Source organism: Hetaerina americana, unplaced genomic scaffold (assembly GCF_022747635.1).
Source record: "Hetaerina americana unplaced genomic scaffold, ioHetAmer1.1.p SCAF_9, whole genome shotgun sequence".
Taxonomy (NCBI): Eukaryota; Metazoa; Arthropoda; class Insecta; order Odonata; family Calopterygidae; genus Hetaerina; species Hetaerina americana.
Window position 1 is genome coordinate 3,795,221 of NW_027287538.1, and position 18,638 is coordinate 3,813,858.

An 18,638-nucleotide genomic window follows, 5' to 3' on the forward strand; every position below is an offset into this window, starting at 1 on the left:
AAGGAAATGGGTACATGTAATTTGGGTATTTCGGTGTCTAAATTGTAAATTCTCCCTTTTAAACCCATCCACACATGATTTTACAATGATTCATAGTGAGGATTAATTTCTGTTGCAAGTATTTATAGGCATTCCCTAGAATACTTTCAAAATCGCAGAAATCTCTCTCCCTCCCTCACTCTCAAAGGCCTAGGAACCGGAGATCAGAGGAAAGATTTCACTGAATCGCAACTGGCCGCCAGTCGTCGAGGAAGTATGTCCGCGGTGTTCGCCGCTTCTTTGACTGCGGGAACCTTCTAAAGGGGGGCCGTCCAAGTGTCCTGACGGATATACTTCCGGAATCTTGATACCTTGAGCTCTCGAGAAAGTAATGAAAACAAAAACTAATGGACCTCGTCATCCTAGTCTGCTTAAAATGTGGGTTGAAAACAACACTACATCATAGATGAAACATGGATGGATGGCATTGAAGCATGGTCATTTATAGATAAAGCATGGATGGATAGCATGGTCATTGGTTAGAACGTTCGCGTCGTAGTTGTCCACGTGCGTGGTCCCCCGGGTGCCCCAATAGGAGCACATTCTCAGTCGCGACTCTCTCTCTCGCCTCTGCGCGAATCGATGAATGAGCCACAGGCCCCTTTCGACTTGCGAAGTATGAGCACAGGCGCATGGCCCAACGCCCCTCGTTGAATTGCTTAAAAAGCACAAAATATTTACAGTTTCAAAGCATTAATCTCTTAACCGAACCAAAAATATTTTATACTAATTTAAATCTGCAGTCTAGAATCAGTCCAAAGAAATGGAAGCCTTGGGCGACCCAGAATGAGAAGAGGGGGAATTGACATTCCGTCGCCGTCCTCGGCGAAAAAGCGCGCATTTCGCGTTCTCGTTGGCGAAACAAAAGCCGCCGTTCCGGACCACAATTCCAAACTACTCAGGGATTTGATCGGACGAGTTTGACGATTGGAAAAAATAGAATCGTCGTCAATGGACAAGGAACCAAACGTTGGTGATCGGATGCACTCACCCACATCACTGATTGCTATAGCAAACAAAGCCTGCCTATCCTGATGTATACACGAACATATTTTTTCATTGAGTTATCTACCGGTTAAGGTTGGTTTTGGATGGAGACAACTACCAAAATAAATATTTTGTTATTCCTAATAAAAGACAACCCAGCAACCTACTCTACATCAAGTCCCTCTTCATCTCTGAGTACTTTCTTCCTCCCTTCATCCCATCCAACATCCCTATCCTGTTCCTTTCCTTTCCTCGTTTGTCTAACATTCTCCCCTCTATTACAATCTTCAACGTCCCTCTACCGATCAATACTTCCTTCAACCATTTTTCCTGCCTCCATAGGATTTCTCCCAACAAACCCCTCTCTTCGCCCACCATACCTAGTACCTCACCAAGTACTTCCTCATTGGTTTTCCTTTCGGTCAATTTCACCTTCTCCATTTTTCTCCATACCCACATATCAAAAGCCTCCAATCTAATTCTATCATCCTACTTCAGTGACCATGTTTCCGCGCCGTACATAGCTACGCTTCATATCAAAGTACGAGGTCTGCTCAAAAAGGATCACGACTTTTATATTTTTTCAAAAATGTTTTATTAATTAATGAATATCTATTAATGAGAATCGACTAATTCGGATGAATGCCTCGGCCGACACTGTTTATCTGAATCTGTGTCCCAAGACATACGTACGCCGTCCACTCAAGGACCTTCGTTGGTCGAGGTCGTTTCGAAAGGAGGTGCGGGGTGTCATCTCCAACCCGTCCAGAAGATTGATGCTCGTTCTCGTCCCGTTCAATCCCTCGCTTGTTTAATCTTGAAGCTGACCAGAGGACCTATTTCGACCATTAGCTACACTATTGGCATATTTTGGTTCGGTTTATTTGGACTTTGAATGTAAGAGAATATAATCACTGATATAAATCTTTTTGGAGAATAATTTCACTTCAGCAGGCATATTTTTCGAAAAAGGAAAATTCCCTCTCGAGCGCCTAGTGAATCAGGAGCACCGAAATGGTATGTGTAGACTCGATTAAGTACTAAAAGGCGCTACCCTCTCTCACGACCTCTCCTGGGTGAAACACACACGGGGAATATGTGGACAAGCTAACAAAAAATTAGGATTCATTAGAGGAGTACTCTGATGTGAACGTGATGAAAACGACAAAGAGAAATGTTATCTTTCGCTGGTTAGGCCTCATCTATAGAATACTATCTATAGTATGCTGCTAGTACCGTATGGGACCCTATATGAAGTTGGATTGGACCGCGTGCACTTTAAAGGAGCTAGATTTGTAAAAAGTTGTTATGATACACTTAGTAGTGTATCCAAAGTATTAGAGGAGCTGGGCTGGGAATCATATAATAGGACGAAGGTTAAATAACAGATTTAAGCTCTTGTATAAATTGGAAGGACATCTCTTTAGCAGTGATGTGGAACATGCATTATTACCCCCATCGTACTACGCTAGGAGAGATAATGTCACTAAAATTAAAGAGATCAAGTGTAGAACAGGTAGATTTAAGATGTCAATTTTTTCCTACGAACGAAATGAGGGATCGCAATAACATTGTCCGACCGTGGTATGGGTAACAATATTCGGGTCAAAATTGGTCTGGTGTGTATGCACCCCCGCCACACACTCCAGCGGTGGCTTGCAGGGCACTATAAATTACAAAAAATACTAATACGAATGACTGAAATGTATTCTGGCGAATAAATTGAATTTTACGGACTTGTTGACATTACACCCCGATGAAACCGTGAATGAATACGATAGTAAACTCTTGCATCCGCATACTAAATAACATCTGCAACCGGAAGTGGGTCTGTGGTGGACGCATAATTATAATAAATACTTATCGCTGCGTCGTGCAATTAATTTGAGATATGATATTGTAGGATATTTAAGTTTATTACGGAAATTTGTCCGCATTTTCCGACACATTTCCTCTCACAAACATACTCTAATTTTCGTAAAACATTTGGGAAAAATATTTTTAGCGATTGATTATATGAAATGCATCTACTTATCCCAATCAAATCCAGCTCTCTATATTCGGATATTCCCAACACGTAGAACGGCCTCGACATTAATATGAACTAAAGCTAATTTTCAAGTGTAATGTTGCTAACCTGTAACGGTGCGCCGAGACATTCAATATGAAGTTTTACTGCGCGCGCAGGTGAGTACCCAATCACCCAGCAGTGCAATATTTGGACGCACCGAAGGTCAACGTATCCAGCCAACGCCATGCATAGAAATCGGAAATATTTAAAACTCATTTATCACGGCTAGGCCAGGAATCTGGGCTCCACCCTGTGCTATAACCCTGCCTGCCCTCCCCCTTCCCCCCCGAACCGGGAGAATGAGGGGGGGGGGTAAAAGGGGGTGTAGGGCCGACGCCTTACCGCCACCGCAGCCGTCCCGACGCCGTTGACGACGAGGTCCCTCACGGGCGCCTCCTGCAGACACCTGACGGCGCGGGCGGTGTCGTTGGCACCCACGGGGCACCTGAGCTGCCTCGCGAGCCTCCGGGCCGATGCCTGGGGGTCGGCACCCGTGGCCCACGCGGAAAGAGAACTCCCGCTCATGGCCACCACGGACCGGAAGAGCCCTTCTCCTCCTCGTTGCGGGGGGAGAGAGAGAGAGAGAGGGAATTAAAAGCTGCGTCCAGACTCGCCTTAGGGTGTGCATACTTTCAAGTGGATTCTCCGTAAATACTAGTATCCTAACGAAAAGGCAGCTGTAGTTGGTGTGCCATCACCCCCTGCCACACACCCTAGAGATGGCTTGTAGGGTACTAAAAATATCAAACATATATCTAGTCCAGGGTTAGAGCGTTGAATTACTGACCGGAGGGCCCGGGATCAACTCCAGGGCAAGCCTCTTTGGTGCCCGAAAATTTGTATGCTAAATGTTAAATCCACAGTAGATGGTGAGGTACCAATTAGCTGAACCCAAGCTGTGTGGTTTTTCGGGTACCAGATCTTCCTTGGAAACCATAACCGGCAGAGGGAAAGGAACTGACCCCCCTACCCTGATTTGTGAATTTCACACCCCGTCGGGCTTCGTATTGGCTGAACTATACCATCACATACCAAACAAACCTGCGGGTTGATTACTGTGTTTATGGTTTTTTTATCTCAATCAATCAGCTAGAGTTTGGACACCCTGCGCAGTAGTGCTGCCATCTATGTATGTAGCCATGAATAACGAGTAAACAGTTGATGCCCGAATGTAAATGTTAAGATAGTGTCCTTTACAATTCATTCGGCAGTCTTTTATTAAAGGTTTCTATTTCTTTCTTTTGATTTAGTAAGTTAGAGGCGATTTTTTGTACTAGTTTCGTATTCATAGATTATTTATTATTTATATTTTGCTTTAATTATTAGGTCAAATAGTATTGTATTTCAAAATCTCTAAACCTTTTATTCTATTTATATGGTTTTTTTCGCCCGGGTAATTTTTCGGTCATTAAACCTTGACAGTTATTTTATTTAAAGATATGTTGTGTCAAGCGCAGTTCGTTTATGTTCATGCGTAATTTTCTTGCTAAATATTTAATATTTTGAGTTTAGCCACCATTTTCGGCATTTTTAATTTTTGTTGCTTTTATTGATTTGTGCGCTTACGTAGCGAAACAATGACTTCTTCTGCAAGTGTTTCGTTTATGATTGCACAGTTGGAGTTATGCCGACAGCTATATTTTTACTGAGGGCATTACTCAATGCTTCTTACATTATCCAAAATACAACATTGCGCTTGAAGATTATTTTCCGTAATGTTTATGTACCAAAATAAGATTTCTCAAGCACGCAAGTGAGGCATGGATACAAACACGATTGCATGGATACAAACACGATGTCCTTACTCATGAAATGAAGCTCGAAACAAAGAAATATATTCTTTGCTCTACATATTAAATATCTGTAACCAATAACTTGATAAATTAATTACAAGAATTAAACTACATTCATGCGGAAGGCGCCAAATTTCCCTTGCCTAAGGAAAGATCCGCCTTTCTCCGCCTCGCGTTAATAAAGCCCTTCGTTTTTTCAACTAGTAAAAGTGTATTCTCTCGTAGACACAATAACCAAAGTTATTGTGTCCAACATATATGTACATAATATACTACCGCCATGGCGATTACTCTCCTGCTAGTCGTCTCACTTCTGGCACTTGGAATTATGGGGTTGCAATATGGCGTATTGAGGATACACTTCTCGCGTCCTAAATCCGGGGGTCGAAATGTATGAATTGTCCCTCCCTCTCGTTGCCTGACGAGTTTGGACACCTCTCAAAGATGGCGTCCTCCCTAAATTGAACGATTGAAGGCGCCTAAATGACGAGTCTGGACGCTGCTTTAAAAATAATGGCCCGAAGACCTCATTTGCTTTGTTTCTGTCCCTCGAGAAGCATTCCGCGCCGTCTGTAAAAATTGGCAAATCATTCACGAGAGAGATTTTCAAAGCGAACTCCTTTAAATCCAATCTTAAAGTTGCCCACGCGTTCGGTTTTTCATCCAAGAAGAAATTAAACATTTACAAATTGAAACACGCAAATCCAATTAAAAAAATAATTTTTCCGTAATTTATATGTTTTTAAATGGTGTATTGCTGAAAATCGGAATAGATTGGAGGGACAGGAGGCTAATCGGCAACCTGTACATGCCTCAGACTGCTCAGGTGCGAGTGGGGAACGGGGAGTTATGATGGGGCCGTTGTTAGGAGAGGAATACGTATGCTGCAAATGCTATATGGGACCCTTGGTGAAGTTGGAGTTTTTGCCGAATTAGATTGCGCGCAGCGTAGTGGAGCTAGATTTGTAAAACGTTGATATGATAAACTTAGTAGCGCATCTAAAATATTAGAGTACAAAGGCTGAGAACCATTTAATGGGACGAAGGTTTCAATACATTTTAAATATCTTGCACAAATTGGAAGCACGTGTCTCTTTAGCAGTGATGATGTTGAAAATTAGTTATCAACCCATCGCACTACAACAAAGGAGAGATCATGTCAATAAAATGAGAGAGATTAAGTGTGGAATAGATAAATTTAAAATGTCATATTTTCCACGGACGATGGCGGATCAGGATAAGAGAATTCTATGGTTTTCGGCTAAACTTAAACTCTCGGCTCAATTCTCCCCCCGAAGTCCTCCCTAATGAAACCAAGGGCCGAAGAATTGACGTCTTGGAACAACTGGAGACAATGAAAAACGATGGATATGGATTCCTGCTTGACGATAATGTTTTTCCCTCACATGTTTTTCCCTCTCCTCGACGTCCCTCACACCCAGTAATCTCCCATCCCCTATCCAGCCCTCCCCTTCCCCTAGCACCACCACCATCAACCAACCCCCCTGCGGAGAATCAACTCAACCGTCCGTGGCTACCCCTCTGCACTTCACCAATACCCTCTCCCCCCCTCCCTTCCTTGGTTGGTCACCATCCCCCCCCTTCCACACACCACCTCTCATCCACCCGAATAAAACTCCTCCCACCACATCCACGCATTTAGCAAATGCGTTTAGCAAATAGTCCTGTGTATTGTACCTGATGATGTCGACTATTCGACGGAACCGGTCGCATTTGAAATAAATTTCAGTGGAACTTACAAAGTTGTTATTAATCACTTTTTGGATCAGAATAACATTGTCCGACCGCGGTAGGGGTAAAAATATTCTGTTCCAAATTAGTCTGATTCACCCCCGGCCACACCCCCTAGCGGTGGATTTCAAGGTACTAAAAAAGAAATTACAAAGATGTAAAGAGGGGTAGGGGTCGGCGTCCTCACCTCCTCCGCCGTACTGGGATTGCGCGAGGATCATGGCGGCGGAGGCGCCGGCGTCGTGGCCCGCCAGCGACACCTTGCTGCCGTCTCCGCCGAAGGCGTGGATGTAGTCCCTGACCCACTCGAGCGCCGTCAGCTGGTCACACAGCGCCGCGTTCCCCGGCGAATCTTTGTCTCCGTGCCCGAGGAAACCTTTTCGCGGAAATAAAAATTATCGATAGAGCTCACCCACGCTGACATTTATACGCAGCGGAATGAGTATTGCGTAATGTAATGCTTAATCGTCTGCTCCTGCTGTTTGGTTTCAATTTTCCAAAGCCGGCTCCCTCACAATAACAACGCCAACCTTTGAGGCTATGATGTCCCCAACTAAACCACAATAAGACTTCCCGAGCTAATCACTCGTCAATGAGTCTGTCCTATTTCGCTTTTTGACAATCGCCCTTCCTTATTCATAAGTAAATATAAAAATGATGGTTATCAACAAAACAAAGCAATATATATGTATATATATATATATATATATATATATATATATATATATATATATATATATACATGTATATATATATATATTATTAGGTAATCTACCGGTTAAGGTAGGTTTTTGGATGGACAAAATTACTAATTCAACAATTTGTGACCCCCAGCAAAACACAACATCCTACTCTACATCAGGTCCCTCTTCAGCTCTGATTACTTTCTTCCTCCCTTCATCCCGTCCAACATCCCTATCCTGTTCCTTACCTTTCCTCGTTTGCCTAACATTCTCCCCTCTATCACAGTCTTCAACATCCCGCTGCCGGTCAATATCCCCTTCATCCACTTTTCCTGCCTCCATAGGATTTCTCCCAACAAACCCCTCTCTTCGCCCACCATACCAAGTACTTCCTCATTTGTTTTCTTCTCTGTCCATTTCACCTTCTCCATGCTTCTCCACACCCACCTTATATCAAAAGCCTCCAATCTACGTCTATCCTCCAACTTCATGGCGACGTTTCCGCCACATTCTTCAATTTTCGCCGCTCATCCATCTTTGTAATCATATCATCCGAAATCCATGGTTTCCTAGTCCTTTTAGCGTTAACGGTTCCAATAGTGTCTTTTGCGGGTTTAGAGAACCCTTTCCTGAAACTTCCATATTTTTCTTCAATACTACTTAGCTCTTTACCAACCTCCATGATTTTCTCTACCGCCTGTTTGTATTCCTTCCTTTTCAAACCATTTAATGCTTCTACAATCCATTTTCTAACTCGCCGCCCTGCCTTATCTTTTTGAAACGGACGCTACATTTCATAACAACTAAATTGTGGTCATAGTCCGCATCCGCTCCTGGGAAGCTGTGAGAATTCATCACACGGTTCCTAAACCTATGTCTAATCAGGATATAATCTAGCTGATGCCTTTCTGAGTCATCTGGCATTTTCCATGTATACCTGCGTCTTTTGTGGTGTCTAAACCAAGAATTGGTGATGACTAACCCCTGCCTCCTGCAGAACTCAACTGCTTTCTCCCCGCGGTCATTCCTCGTGCCTAAACCTTAGTCCCCCACCTCATAACCATCTCTTCCTTCGCCTACAGTCGCATTCCAATCCCCCATTAATATTAAATGTTTCCCTGCAGGAACACACGCGATTATGTCCTCTAACTGATCGTATATCCTATCAACCTCTTCTTTCTTATGGTTGCTCGGTGGCATGTATACCTGAATAATAACCAAGTTCGTCGGTTCTGCTTTTATCTCTACTAGTATTATTCTGTCCGTTACCTGGTCTATGTTGACTACTCTTCTTCCAACCTCTTCATGTAATACTTTGGCAACCCCTCGTTGGCTCTCGTCCCCGCCGCTGTATATTATTCTATAATTATCACTCCAGTAATCCCCGCTATCTTTCCATCTCACCTCGCATAGACCTAAAATATCGTTATTTCCCCTTTCCATCTCTCGCTTAACATTCTACAATTTCCCTGTCCTCATCATTGTCCTGACATTCCACGTTCCTATTCCAACTAATTTGGTCTTCTTCTCCTGCGTCTTCTGGCCTGCTGATGCTGGTTTACCCTTGTAAGGGTTTCGTGGGATGACGACCGCGGAAGCCTTGCTTCCCCCGCTGCCGGGCATGACACACAGCAGATTGGGTCGAGCCCCGTAGTCGCCAGGACTCAAAATCTCTGTGTAGTCCATCATTTAAATCTTGGGAATGATAATTGAGGTGGTTTCCCGTTTCCTTCCTCAATAGTGTTTTTAACGTGACACCATCACTTACTGGCCGCCCCACTGGGGTCAGACGCCATTGCAGCCGCCTCACTGAGGAACAGACGCTGCGTGGACTACCTTTCGTCTGGCTCCTAACCGTCGACCTATCTGGCATGGGTGACCCAACCAGGAGCAATTATTATTACTCCCGCCAGCACAGCTCTAGGGGTCATCGGAACGCACAAGCCCTTCCACCACGTCAAGGTTGTAGTCCGGGGATGGATATATATATATATAACCATAAACACAGTAATCAACCCGAAAGTCGGTTTGGCAGGTGATGGTAGAGATCACCCAGTACTAAGCTCTATACGGCGTGTGAAAATTCACTCATCAGGGTAGGGGGGCCAGTTCCTTTCCCTGTGCCGGTTATGGTTACCCAGGAAGACCTGGTGCCCGAAAAATCACTTTAGCTTGGGTGGAGCTGCAGGTGCCCAGAGTGCCTTATATATATATATATATATATATATATATATATATATATATATATATATATATATATATATTATATATATATATATATATATAAATACCTACATACGTATTGAAATGTGGGTGTGGAGAAGAATGGAGAAGGTGAAATGGACCGAGAGGAAAACAAACGAGGAAGTACTTGGTATGGTGGGCGAAGAGAGGGGTTTGTTGGGAGCAATCCTATGGAGGCAGGAAAAGTGGATGAAGGGGGTGTTGACCGGCAGTGGGATGTTGAAGACTGTGATAGAGGGTAGAATGTTGGGCAAAAGAGGAAAGGGAAGGAACAAGATAGGGATGTTGGACGGGATGAAGGGAGGAAGAAAGTACTCATAGATGAAGAGGGACCTGATATAGAGTAGGATGATGGATTTTGTATTTTGTTAGGAATAATAAAATGTTTGTTTGGTAGTTGTGTCCATTCAAAAACCTACCTTAACCGGTAGATTACCTTAGAAAAAATATATATAAAGGTGGGTCGCGGTTGTCCAGAGGAGGAGCGTTGGACTTGATAGCCCGGGCTCTATTCCCCTTCAATCTGCTCCGGGCTCCCTCAGCTTTGTTATTCTTCCTGGGAAACCATAACCGGCACAGGAAAAGGAACTTACCTCCATTATTACTCTGATGTGTGAATGTCACTCGCCGTATAGGGCTTAGCATTCGGTGTACTCTACCATTACCTACCAAACCGACCTTCGGGTTGATTACTGTGTTTATGGTGATACATTAATATTAAAATACATGTACTCAAGCAAGTATAAACAATATTAATAAAAATGAATAAAAAATAACATAAAAACTAAAAATAACATAAAGAAAGGTTTATTATTATGCACAAAAATGTATTAAAATAATACCACAAGGAACAAAAAAGTGCCCGCAATTTCCCAAGTGAATAAGTATCAATTAACTAACCAATGTTTTGAGCGAAATTCTATTGCACTAATAGGGTTAAATAGAATGTGAGCATCCTGATAATTAATATTTTTTCCCATCAGTATATATTCTTTTTCCTCTTCGCCAGTCTTGAGCTTATTTTTATCACACCGTTAATTATTTTCCTCGTAAGCGTATATCCATACATTTAGTACAAACACTGTCGGAGGTGGACATATTTTTCCACCGGTGCAGTTCATTCACGTTGACACGCTTCCTGTCTGCGTCGGTCGGAATCAGACTGGGCCTCCCGGTTTGTGGAGATAATTCTGGACAAATGAGGTGAAATTCCAAGGAAGTGCGGGAGATGCCGCAACAGTAACTTTCTCATTGCAATGAGGTGAAGTTCACGCGATGCGCAGCGGTTTTATTAAATGGGTGTTCTTTGATGTTGATATCTGCAACGAAACCATTGAACTGTAAATACGAGCTAAGAATTTGAAGAGTTCTCCGAATTGAATCGAAATACGCGACTTAACTCAGGGAAACGTGTTTATTTTTCAATGTAGTCCCCTGTACATTAATGCCCTTGGTCCAGCGATGTTTCACTCTCTTGATTCCATCTTGAAAATAAGATTCCTTCAGGCCTGCAAAATACCCTTCTACTTCGGCTGCTGTTAGTTCTTGCTTGAAGAGAATCTCGGTCCACCGAGGAAAATTTGGAGCTCGGGGAAGGGATGGAAATCTGATGGAGCCAATTCAGGCGAATAAGGCGGGTGTGGCAATAATTTGTATCTTAGTTCACGTATTTAGGCAATGGGAACAACACTTGCTTGTGGGCGTGCATTGTCTTGTTAAAAGATGACTTTCATCCTTGCCAAACCTGACCTTTTTGCGTGTATCTTTTGCGGAAGTTGGTCCAAGAGGTTAGCGTAGTATTGTTTAGTAATTGTTTGACCGGTGAGAAGATCATCTATCCCTAGAATCCCTTTTGCATCTCAGAAAACTGAAGGCATCACCTTTCCTGGCCGACCGTATTGCCTTTGCTTTCTTTGGTGATGGTGAATTAACATGTTTCCATTGCTTTGACTGCCGTTTTGTCCCTGGGGTGTAGCAGTGGACCCAGGTTTCATCTGTGGTCACAAACCGGCGCATAAAATTATTTTGGTTGCTCTTAAAACGGGTCAAACATTGTCCGGAAATTTCCATTCTCATGCGTTTGTGATCCAGCATCAAGGCCCATTTTTAAATCAATTTTCTCACATCCAATTACACTGTTAAATGCAATATGTCCGTTCAGATGACATCCCTACCGCTTCAGCGATTTCTCTCTTTCAGTCGGCGATCCTCCATGACCATTTATTGCACTTAGCAATAATTTCCGGGGTAGTGACACACTGTGCCCAACCACTGCGCTGATCATCATCTTAACTACACTGTAAAACTTAATCTCGCTTATCCACCCGGAAATAGTTGAATTTGAAGGAGCAGAGTCCCCTGTCAGAGTGTCCTGAAAGTAGACATGAACTTCTTTTCTTTGCTTTCATACCGCTCTTTACGAAGTATTTAGTCACCGCTCGAATGCCAATTTTTTCCATCTTCACAAATCACCACCCTAAAACAACAACAACAGAGAGGCGTCCACACCACCACAGATCTATTCCCAAAGCACCAATGCGTTACGTCTCCACTCATTAAGGATTACCTATTACTACACGGAAAACTCATTGACACAGCGCTGACATCCGGTGGTGATTTCGAGATCTTTTTCAAACCACCCTCTTAGTCATGAATTTGAATTTTGCTTCGAAGGTGCTCAACCGATTCGATCGCCTTATTAAACGTGCAAAAGATTCTTGTAGAGTCAAATTCGGCACAAGGACAAGAAAGTCGTCCTTATTTGAAGGGGAAATTGAGACCATGGATTCTCTTCCACCAACTTAATCCCAAAAGATGTGGATGAGCAAATATAAAGTAGGCCTTATCATTCAACTAACCGATGGGCCCAAGTCGATACTGTATCGTCACGACGACGATCCCCTTGGCAACCAGGTGTTTGGGTCCGTACTGACTGGCCGACCCTTGGTGGTATCCGCCGCCGTGGTTCCACACCATCACGGGCAGCGGCGATTCCTCCTCGTCTTCTCCTTCGCAGTTCCCGTGTCTCCTGGCCAAGTGTGAAACTCTAACCGGAGGCAGCTGAGGGAAACGGGAGAAACCACTGTGAGGGCGATCGATATCTTTGCAATGATTTGAGGATGGATGGAGTAACGTGCTTGTATCCACTCTCCAAATACCCGCTTGCTCGAGGGGCCGAAAATACGGTGGCCTTCATCGAAATGTGTCACCCAACGACTTCCATTAATCATGGCGAACGCGAAACATTTCAACCTAATAATGTTTAATACCATTTCTACGTGAGAGATCACTCCGGACGTTTTACTATGCTCATTTTAGATGATTATTGGCCAGTTTTTTAAGATCGTTAATAGAATAATTGCTTTAACTAGAAATATCTAAACAAAGCGGAGGAAGTTTATGCCGTGGTTTTTCAGCGAAGATGCAAAGAAAATATTTCATTTGCGATACATACGTTGTAATGATACACTTTCAACATCATCACTGCTAAAGAGGGTTCCATTCAATTTATGCAAGAGATGTAATGCGTAATTTAACTTCCGCTCCATTGAGTGGTTCCCAGCCTAGCTGCTCTAATGCTGCTTTGAATGCGCTACTCATTTTATCATAACAACGTTTTACAAATCTAGCTCCTCTACGCTGCACGCAGTCAATCCAACTTCAAAAAGGGTCCCATATGCCACTCACTGGCAGCAGCGTATTCTGAAGGGTGAATGGAGTCGTACGTATTGAGTAGGATGAGAAAGCGAAATGGATGGCAAGGAAAACAAGCGAAGGAGGAGAGGAAGTTGCTGGGAGAATTTCGCGGAGGGTATGGCGATTGGATGCAGGGTATGCTGGGTGACAATGGAGCAACGAAATCCGTGATGTACAGGAAAGAATGTTAGGCGGGGTGGATTAGAGGGAGGATTGACGTGCGAAGTTAGGCTGAAAACTAATGCTCAAGTGCTTGTAGAGCGCGAATTAACAGCGATATCGGGCATGAAGTACATTTAAGTACAATCATTAACTCCCGACATCATATATTTATTTCTCATCATAGTCACCGCAAAGGCTAACACATTACTCCCAACGTGTAACAAGTTTTTTAATTCCGTCACTGACAAACTCTTCCGAATTTTCTCGAATCCACTTGAATTGACAGCTGCCTTCACCTCATCGACCGAGGTGTAATGATTACTCTTGAGGTGTCTCTTGAGTTGAGAAAAAAAATAAAATAAAAATCGCAATGCGCAAGATCGGGCGATGAAGAAGGGTGTAAAATCGGTTCGAATTTCAAGTTTCGCAGAGCCTCTCCAGTTGCCCGCGAGGTGTGTGCGTGGTACCCATCGTGGACACATTTTACGGTATCCCAATCGTTCAATAATGAAGGCAACATGTTCTTTGGATATTCCAATATGGTTTGCGATGCGCTTTTGATTGATTCGCCAGTTATTTTGAATCAAATCTTCGACGAGTTTGCGATGTTTATCGTCTTGTGGCAGTGATCGGACGTCCACTGCGTGTTTCATCAACAATTATGGCACTAGAACACGTCTCCATACTTCCGCTTCTCAAAATGCTTTGGATCAATTTAACGACGTCAAACCCGCGCATGCGTGTTGAGGAGGAATGTTACTTCCACATGACAGCAGTAGTGCTGGTGAAGGTCATTTTGTTTGTGGTCTACAAGCATGTGGGCATTAGTTTTCAGCCTACCCTCGCAGATAGTTTAGTACCCTGCAAGCCACCGACAGGGTGTGCTGCAGATTGTGAATGTGTACACTCCAGAATAATTTTGACCCGAATATTTTTGCCACTACCGCACTCAGAAAATGTTACTCTCATCCCTAATCGTTCGTGGAAGAAATGGCATCTTAAATCTATCCGTTCTACACCTATACTCTTTAAATTTATCGGCATGATCTCTCCCAATGCAGTACGATGAGGGTAAATACATGCCCAATATCATCATTGCTAAAAATAGGTATCCTTCCAATTTTAAGCAAGAGATTTAATCAAATGATAAAGTGAGTGGCCTTCCGGACGGAAGGAATGGAAATACAAAGTTCGTGGAGGTAAAAAATGGCTTCTTCTACTCTTTTGGGAAATAAAGGTGTTTAGTATATGATGTAGTTTCCAGATTAACTTTGTGGAAGCCATCCATGGGTTAAAAGAATACGCGTTGTATTTCCACATAATTTTATACTTTATGTGGAAGTCCAAAGTGTATTCTTTGGAGTCAAGTTATTTGGTATCGTGCCAGGCGGGGCTGAGAGAGGTCCGGCGGTGAAACGTCCCCCTGGGTCGATCCAAAAGCCAACTTTCATGGGTAGACCACAGTTATGTGGTGCTGATGGTCGCAAACCTTTGGCGTGAAAACGTTGAGGAACAGGCAGTCCTCGCTTCCAATCACATCGTACGGGTTGCTTGGGTTGAGTTGCACGCACGGGGGTCCGTACTGCTTGGCGAAGAGCTCTCCTTCCAGCGGGAGCTTCCGGGGTCGCTGTGAATCAATGAAACCACGTTTAGTTGATGGGCGCGGAGCCCATACGAATGAAGTTTTCGGAGAGACTGACTTCTCACTGACTCAAAAGAGATACGCGGGCATAGGTAGCAGGCATGGTGCACGATTTTATGAGTTGGTAATCAGGGAATCATCGTCAATGAGCCACTCGGGGAGAACCACCTCGAATATTCCTCTGACGTTTCCTCTGATAGTACAAAATTCAATTGTTGGAATATTTACCTTTTTAGACTAGGATTCGTGCAAGATTTTTATAAAAAGTATCGGTGTCAATTTTTTCCCGACATGCATTGCTTGAAGTGGTGATTTTATACGGCCAATTGAGTGTGCGCGTGTTCGCAGATCGTATATTGGCATTGGTAAGACAGTGACAGTGCACTCACCGTTATACCACTGAATATTTAGCGATGCGATGAAAGATCTGCGCTTCACTCGTCCTCCCGAAGGACTTTGGATGGACGACCAAAAGAGTAGAGTCGAGTGTGTTTCCTTGCGAGCAGCTTCTGCAACGGCATCGCGACGATTCCCCAACCCCCTAACATTCCCAACTTGGCAACAGCAGGCTATTGACATATCATAATTATTATTAAAACATTGTCCAACCCTACCGCGGTCGGAAAATGTTATTCTGATCTCTTTTCGTTCGCGGGTAAAATGACATTTTGAATCCATCTGTTCCACCCTTGATCTCTCTAATTTCATTGACATGATCTCTCCTACCATGCAGTATGATGGGGCTAATATCACATTTTCAAAATCAATGCTAAAGAGACCCCCATCCAATTTATGCCCGAGGTTTAATCAGTCGTTTAACTTTCGCTGCGCGAGTGATTCCCAGCCTAAGCCCTATAATACGAGGGTGGTCCCATAAGTACCCGGCCTGACCTAGAGATGGTGGTAGTTATTTGGGGGCGGTCAAAGTGGCATGGACGCAAGGAGAAGAGTTGCGTTGGGCAAAGAAGTGTTCCCAAGGTGGAGTGAATTGATGACAGGGACGTTGAGTAAGGATGTTAAGAAAAGACTCGTTAAAACTTTGATATGGGGCGTAGTTATGTACGGCGCGGAAAAATGATCCCCGAAGCAGGACTTGGCATCGTGAATACGCTAATAAGTTTGTCATAACAACGTTCTACAAATCTAGCTCCTTAACGCTGCTTACGTCATTTACGGCATTATGCATGAATGTGGATTTGAACAGGAGATTTCTTGAAATGTACTATAAGATATTAGCAGTGGAATAATACACGGGAGTTAAGCCATCTAAAGCACTCCAGCTGGAGGCTCCCCTATCTCCCAGCCGACTCCCAGCCTGTGCGACAGCGACGTAGTATTTCGCATTCGGGCTGTGGGGACCCGCCCACCTGGAACCTGAGCCTGCCCACCGGAGGCTCGGCGTAGCGGATGCCGAGGAAGGCGTAGTGCGGCGGAGTCGCCTGCGTCAGACCCTCGACCCTGGCCGCGAGCCGGCCGTCGACCGAGTACAATAGGGCGGCGGGGGCGGGTTCGTCCTGGGGCTCCGGCTTCGGTCCAGCCGCCAGCGGCTTCTCCGCCGTCCGGCCGCCCACGATTCTCTTGACTCTGGCGCCGGCGCCCAGGCAACCTGTAGCCGCGAACACGGCCAGCGCCAAGGGGAGGGCTTTGAAGGCACGGTGTGGCATCTTCCCCACCTCAGAGAAACGAGAGCGTCGTTTATGCAGGATTGTGGCCGTTGTATCCGCGTCATTCATCGAATTATGATGCAATAAAATAGAATTAGCATACGTTAATTATCAACCTATGAGGTACAGAGAAAGGCGGCGGTGTAGTCCCTCCTTGAAGTACTAAGTTATGCACCCTTTTATTGGATACATTTATTTTTCTAGGGCAGGTCCTATGAAAAGGCTACACGATATAATTATTATTATTGATATCAGTTGGCTATGGAGATGGAAACAGCCCTAACTCTGGCACAACGGTGCTTATCCAAATTGCCTATCCAAAAAAAAAACACATCATCCTTCTCTATCTAAAACAGGCCCCTCTTAATCTTCGTATACCTCCCTTCTCCCTTCAACCCGTCCTTCCCCCTATTCCTGCCCCTTCCTCGTTTGTCTAGCATTCTCCCTTCCATATCAGTCTTCAACATCCCACTGCCGATCAATGCGCCCTTCAACCATTCTTCCTGCCTCCTTATGCTTTCTCTCAACAAACCCCTCTCCTCGCCCACCATACCTAGTACTTCCACACTTGCCTTCCTTTCGGTCCATTTGATTTGATTTCCTTCCATTTATTATGTAACTCTTTCCTCTGCCTACCTGAGAGTTTACTTTCTTCCATTTACTTCTCTCATCTATTTTTCTAATCATCTCCTTTCATCATTACCTTTTCCTATTTATGGTTTCTATTGTTTCATTTGGAGCCCTCGATATGTTCCCTCTTACGATATGCCTCTTTTCATATACGAGGGTCATCCGGAAAGTAGTACCCGTTCGTGAAATAAAGACACAAAAGTAAATATTAACAAACATAAAAAATTTTATTTGAAAGAGGATACTTTAAACTACTTCTCAACATAATCTCCAAGCAAATTAAGGCATTTGTCATAACGTGTGACAAGTTTCTGTATTCCTGCTGCATAGTCCTTCGCCGCCAGCTCATTGAGATACGCGAGGGACCCATCTTGCACAAATTTTTGCATAATGCAGATGGTGTTTAACAATTTCATGAACAATTGTTCGAGAAACATTGGGAAAATGCTCACAGATGTCATCAATTGTGACGCGCCGATCGTTCCTCACGAATTCGTCAACTGAGCTCACCAGTTGGTCTGTAATGACAGACGGTCTCTCCGAACGCTCATCGTCGTGTGTGTTCCCCCTCCCCATGTTGAAGTTGCGACACCACCGCCGAACAGACGACTCGTCCATTACATTGTCTCCATACACCTCCTTTAATTGGCGATGAATATCACATGGGCGAACGTTTCTTGCATTGAGGAATTTAATCACTGCCCTCACTTCACAACTGGCGGCGTTCTCAATTTTTTTAAACATTGTAAACAATCACAGAAACAACACAGGCAATGCTAGCGTCACGCAACTTGGCTCAGAGAAGGCAGACAAGCCACTGAAGCTATCTGACCTCGTCCAGCGGCTACTCGCGTCGTCAGCACTTCATGCGGCACGAACGGGTACTACTTTCCGGATGACCCTCGTACTTTAATTTCTATTCTACATTACTCAAATCCCTTCCCTCAATAAGGATTTTCTCTACAGCTGATAATACATTCTTGCAGTTCATGTTAATGATACCAAATTCCATTTCCTAAACTGTCGTTCCTCTTTTACCCCTTTGTGTCGGGCGCTACAATTCATAATAGCCAAATTGTGGTCATAGTTTGAATCCGCTCCCGGGAAGCTGTGCGAATTTATCACACTGTTCCTAAACCTGTGTCTAACCAGAATATAATCTAGCTGATACCTTTCTGAGTCACCTGGCATTTTCCATGTATACCTGCGTCTTTTGTGGTGTATAAACCAAGTGTTAGTGATGACTAGCCCCTGTTTCCTGCAGAACTCAACTGC

At 44.0% G+C, this 18,638-nt stretch overlaps 1 protein-coding gene across 1 annotated transcript in view; it reads right to left on the bottom strand.

Moving 5' to 3' along the window:
* LOC139699000 (carboxylesterase 4A) overlaps nt 1-16,734 on the bottom strand; it is a 45,832-nt gene extending 29,098 nt beyond the window's left edge. The window contains exons 1-5 of the mRNA XM_071597994.1: nt 16,437-16,734; nt 14,917-15,054; nt 12,428-12,629; nt 6,830-7,018; nt 3,440-3,654 (exon numbers count right to left, since the gene is read on the bottom strand). Coding sequence (XP_071454095.1) covers nt 3,440-3,654; nt 6,830-7,018; nt 12,428-12,629; nt 14,917-15,054; nt 16,437-16,733 — 1,041 coding nt within the window. The 5' untranslated portion in view covers nt 16,734. The remainder of the gene's footprint in view (nt 1-3,439; nt 3,655-6,829; nt 7,019-12,427; nt 12,630-14,916; nt 15,055-16,436) is intronic.
* Between the last annotated feature and the right edge of the window lie 1,904 nt (nt 16,735-18,638).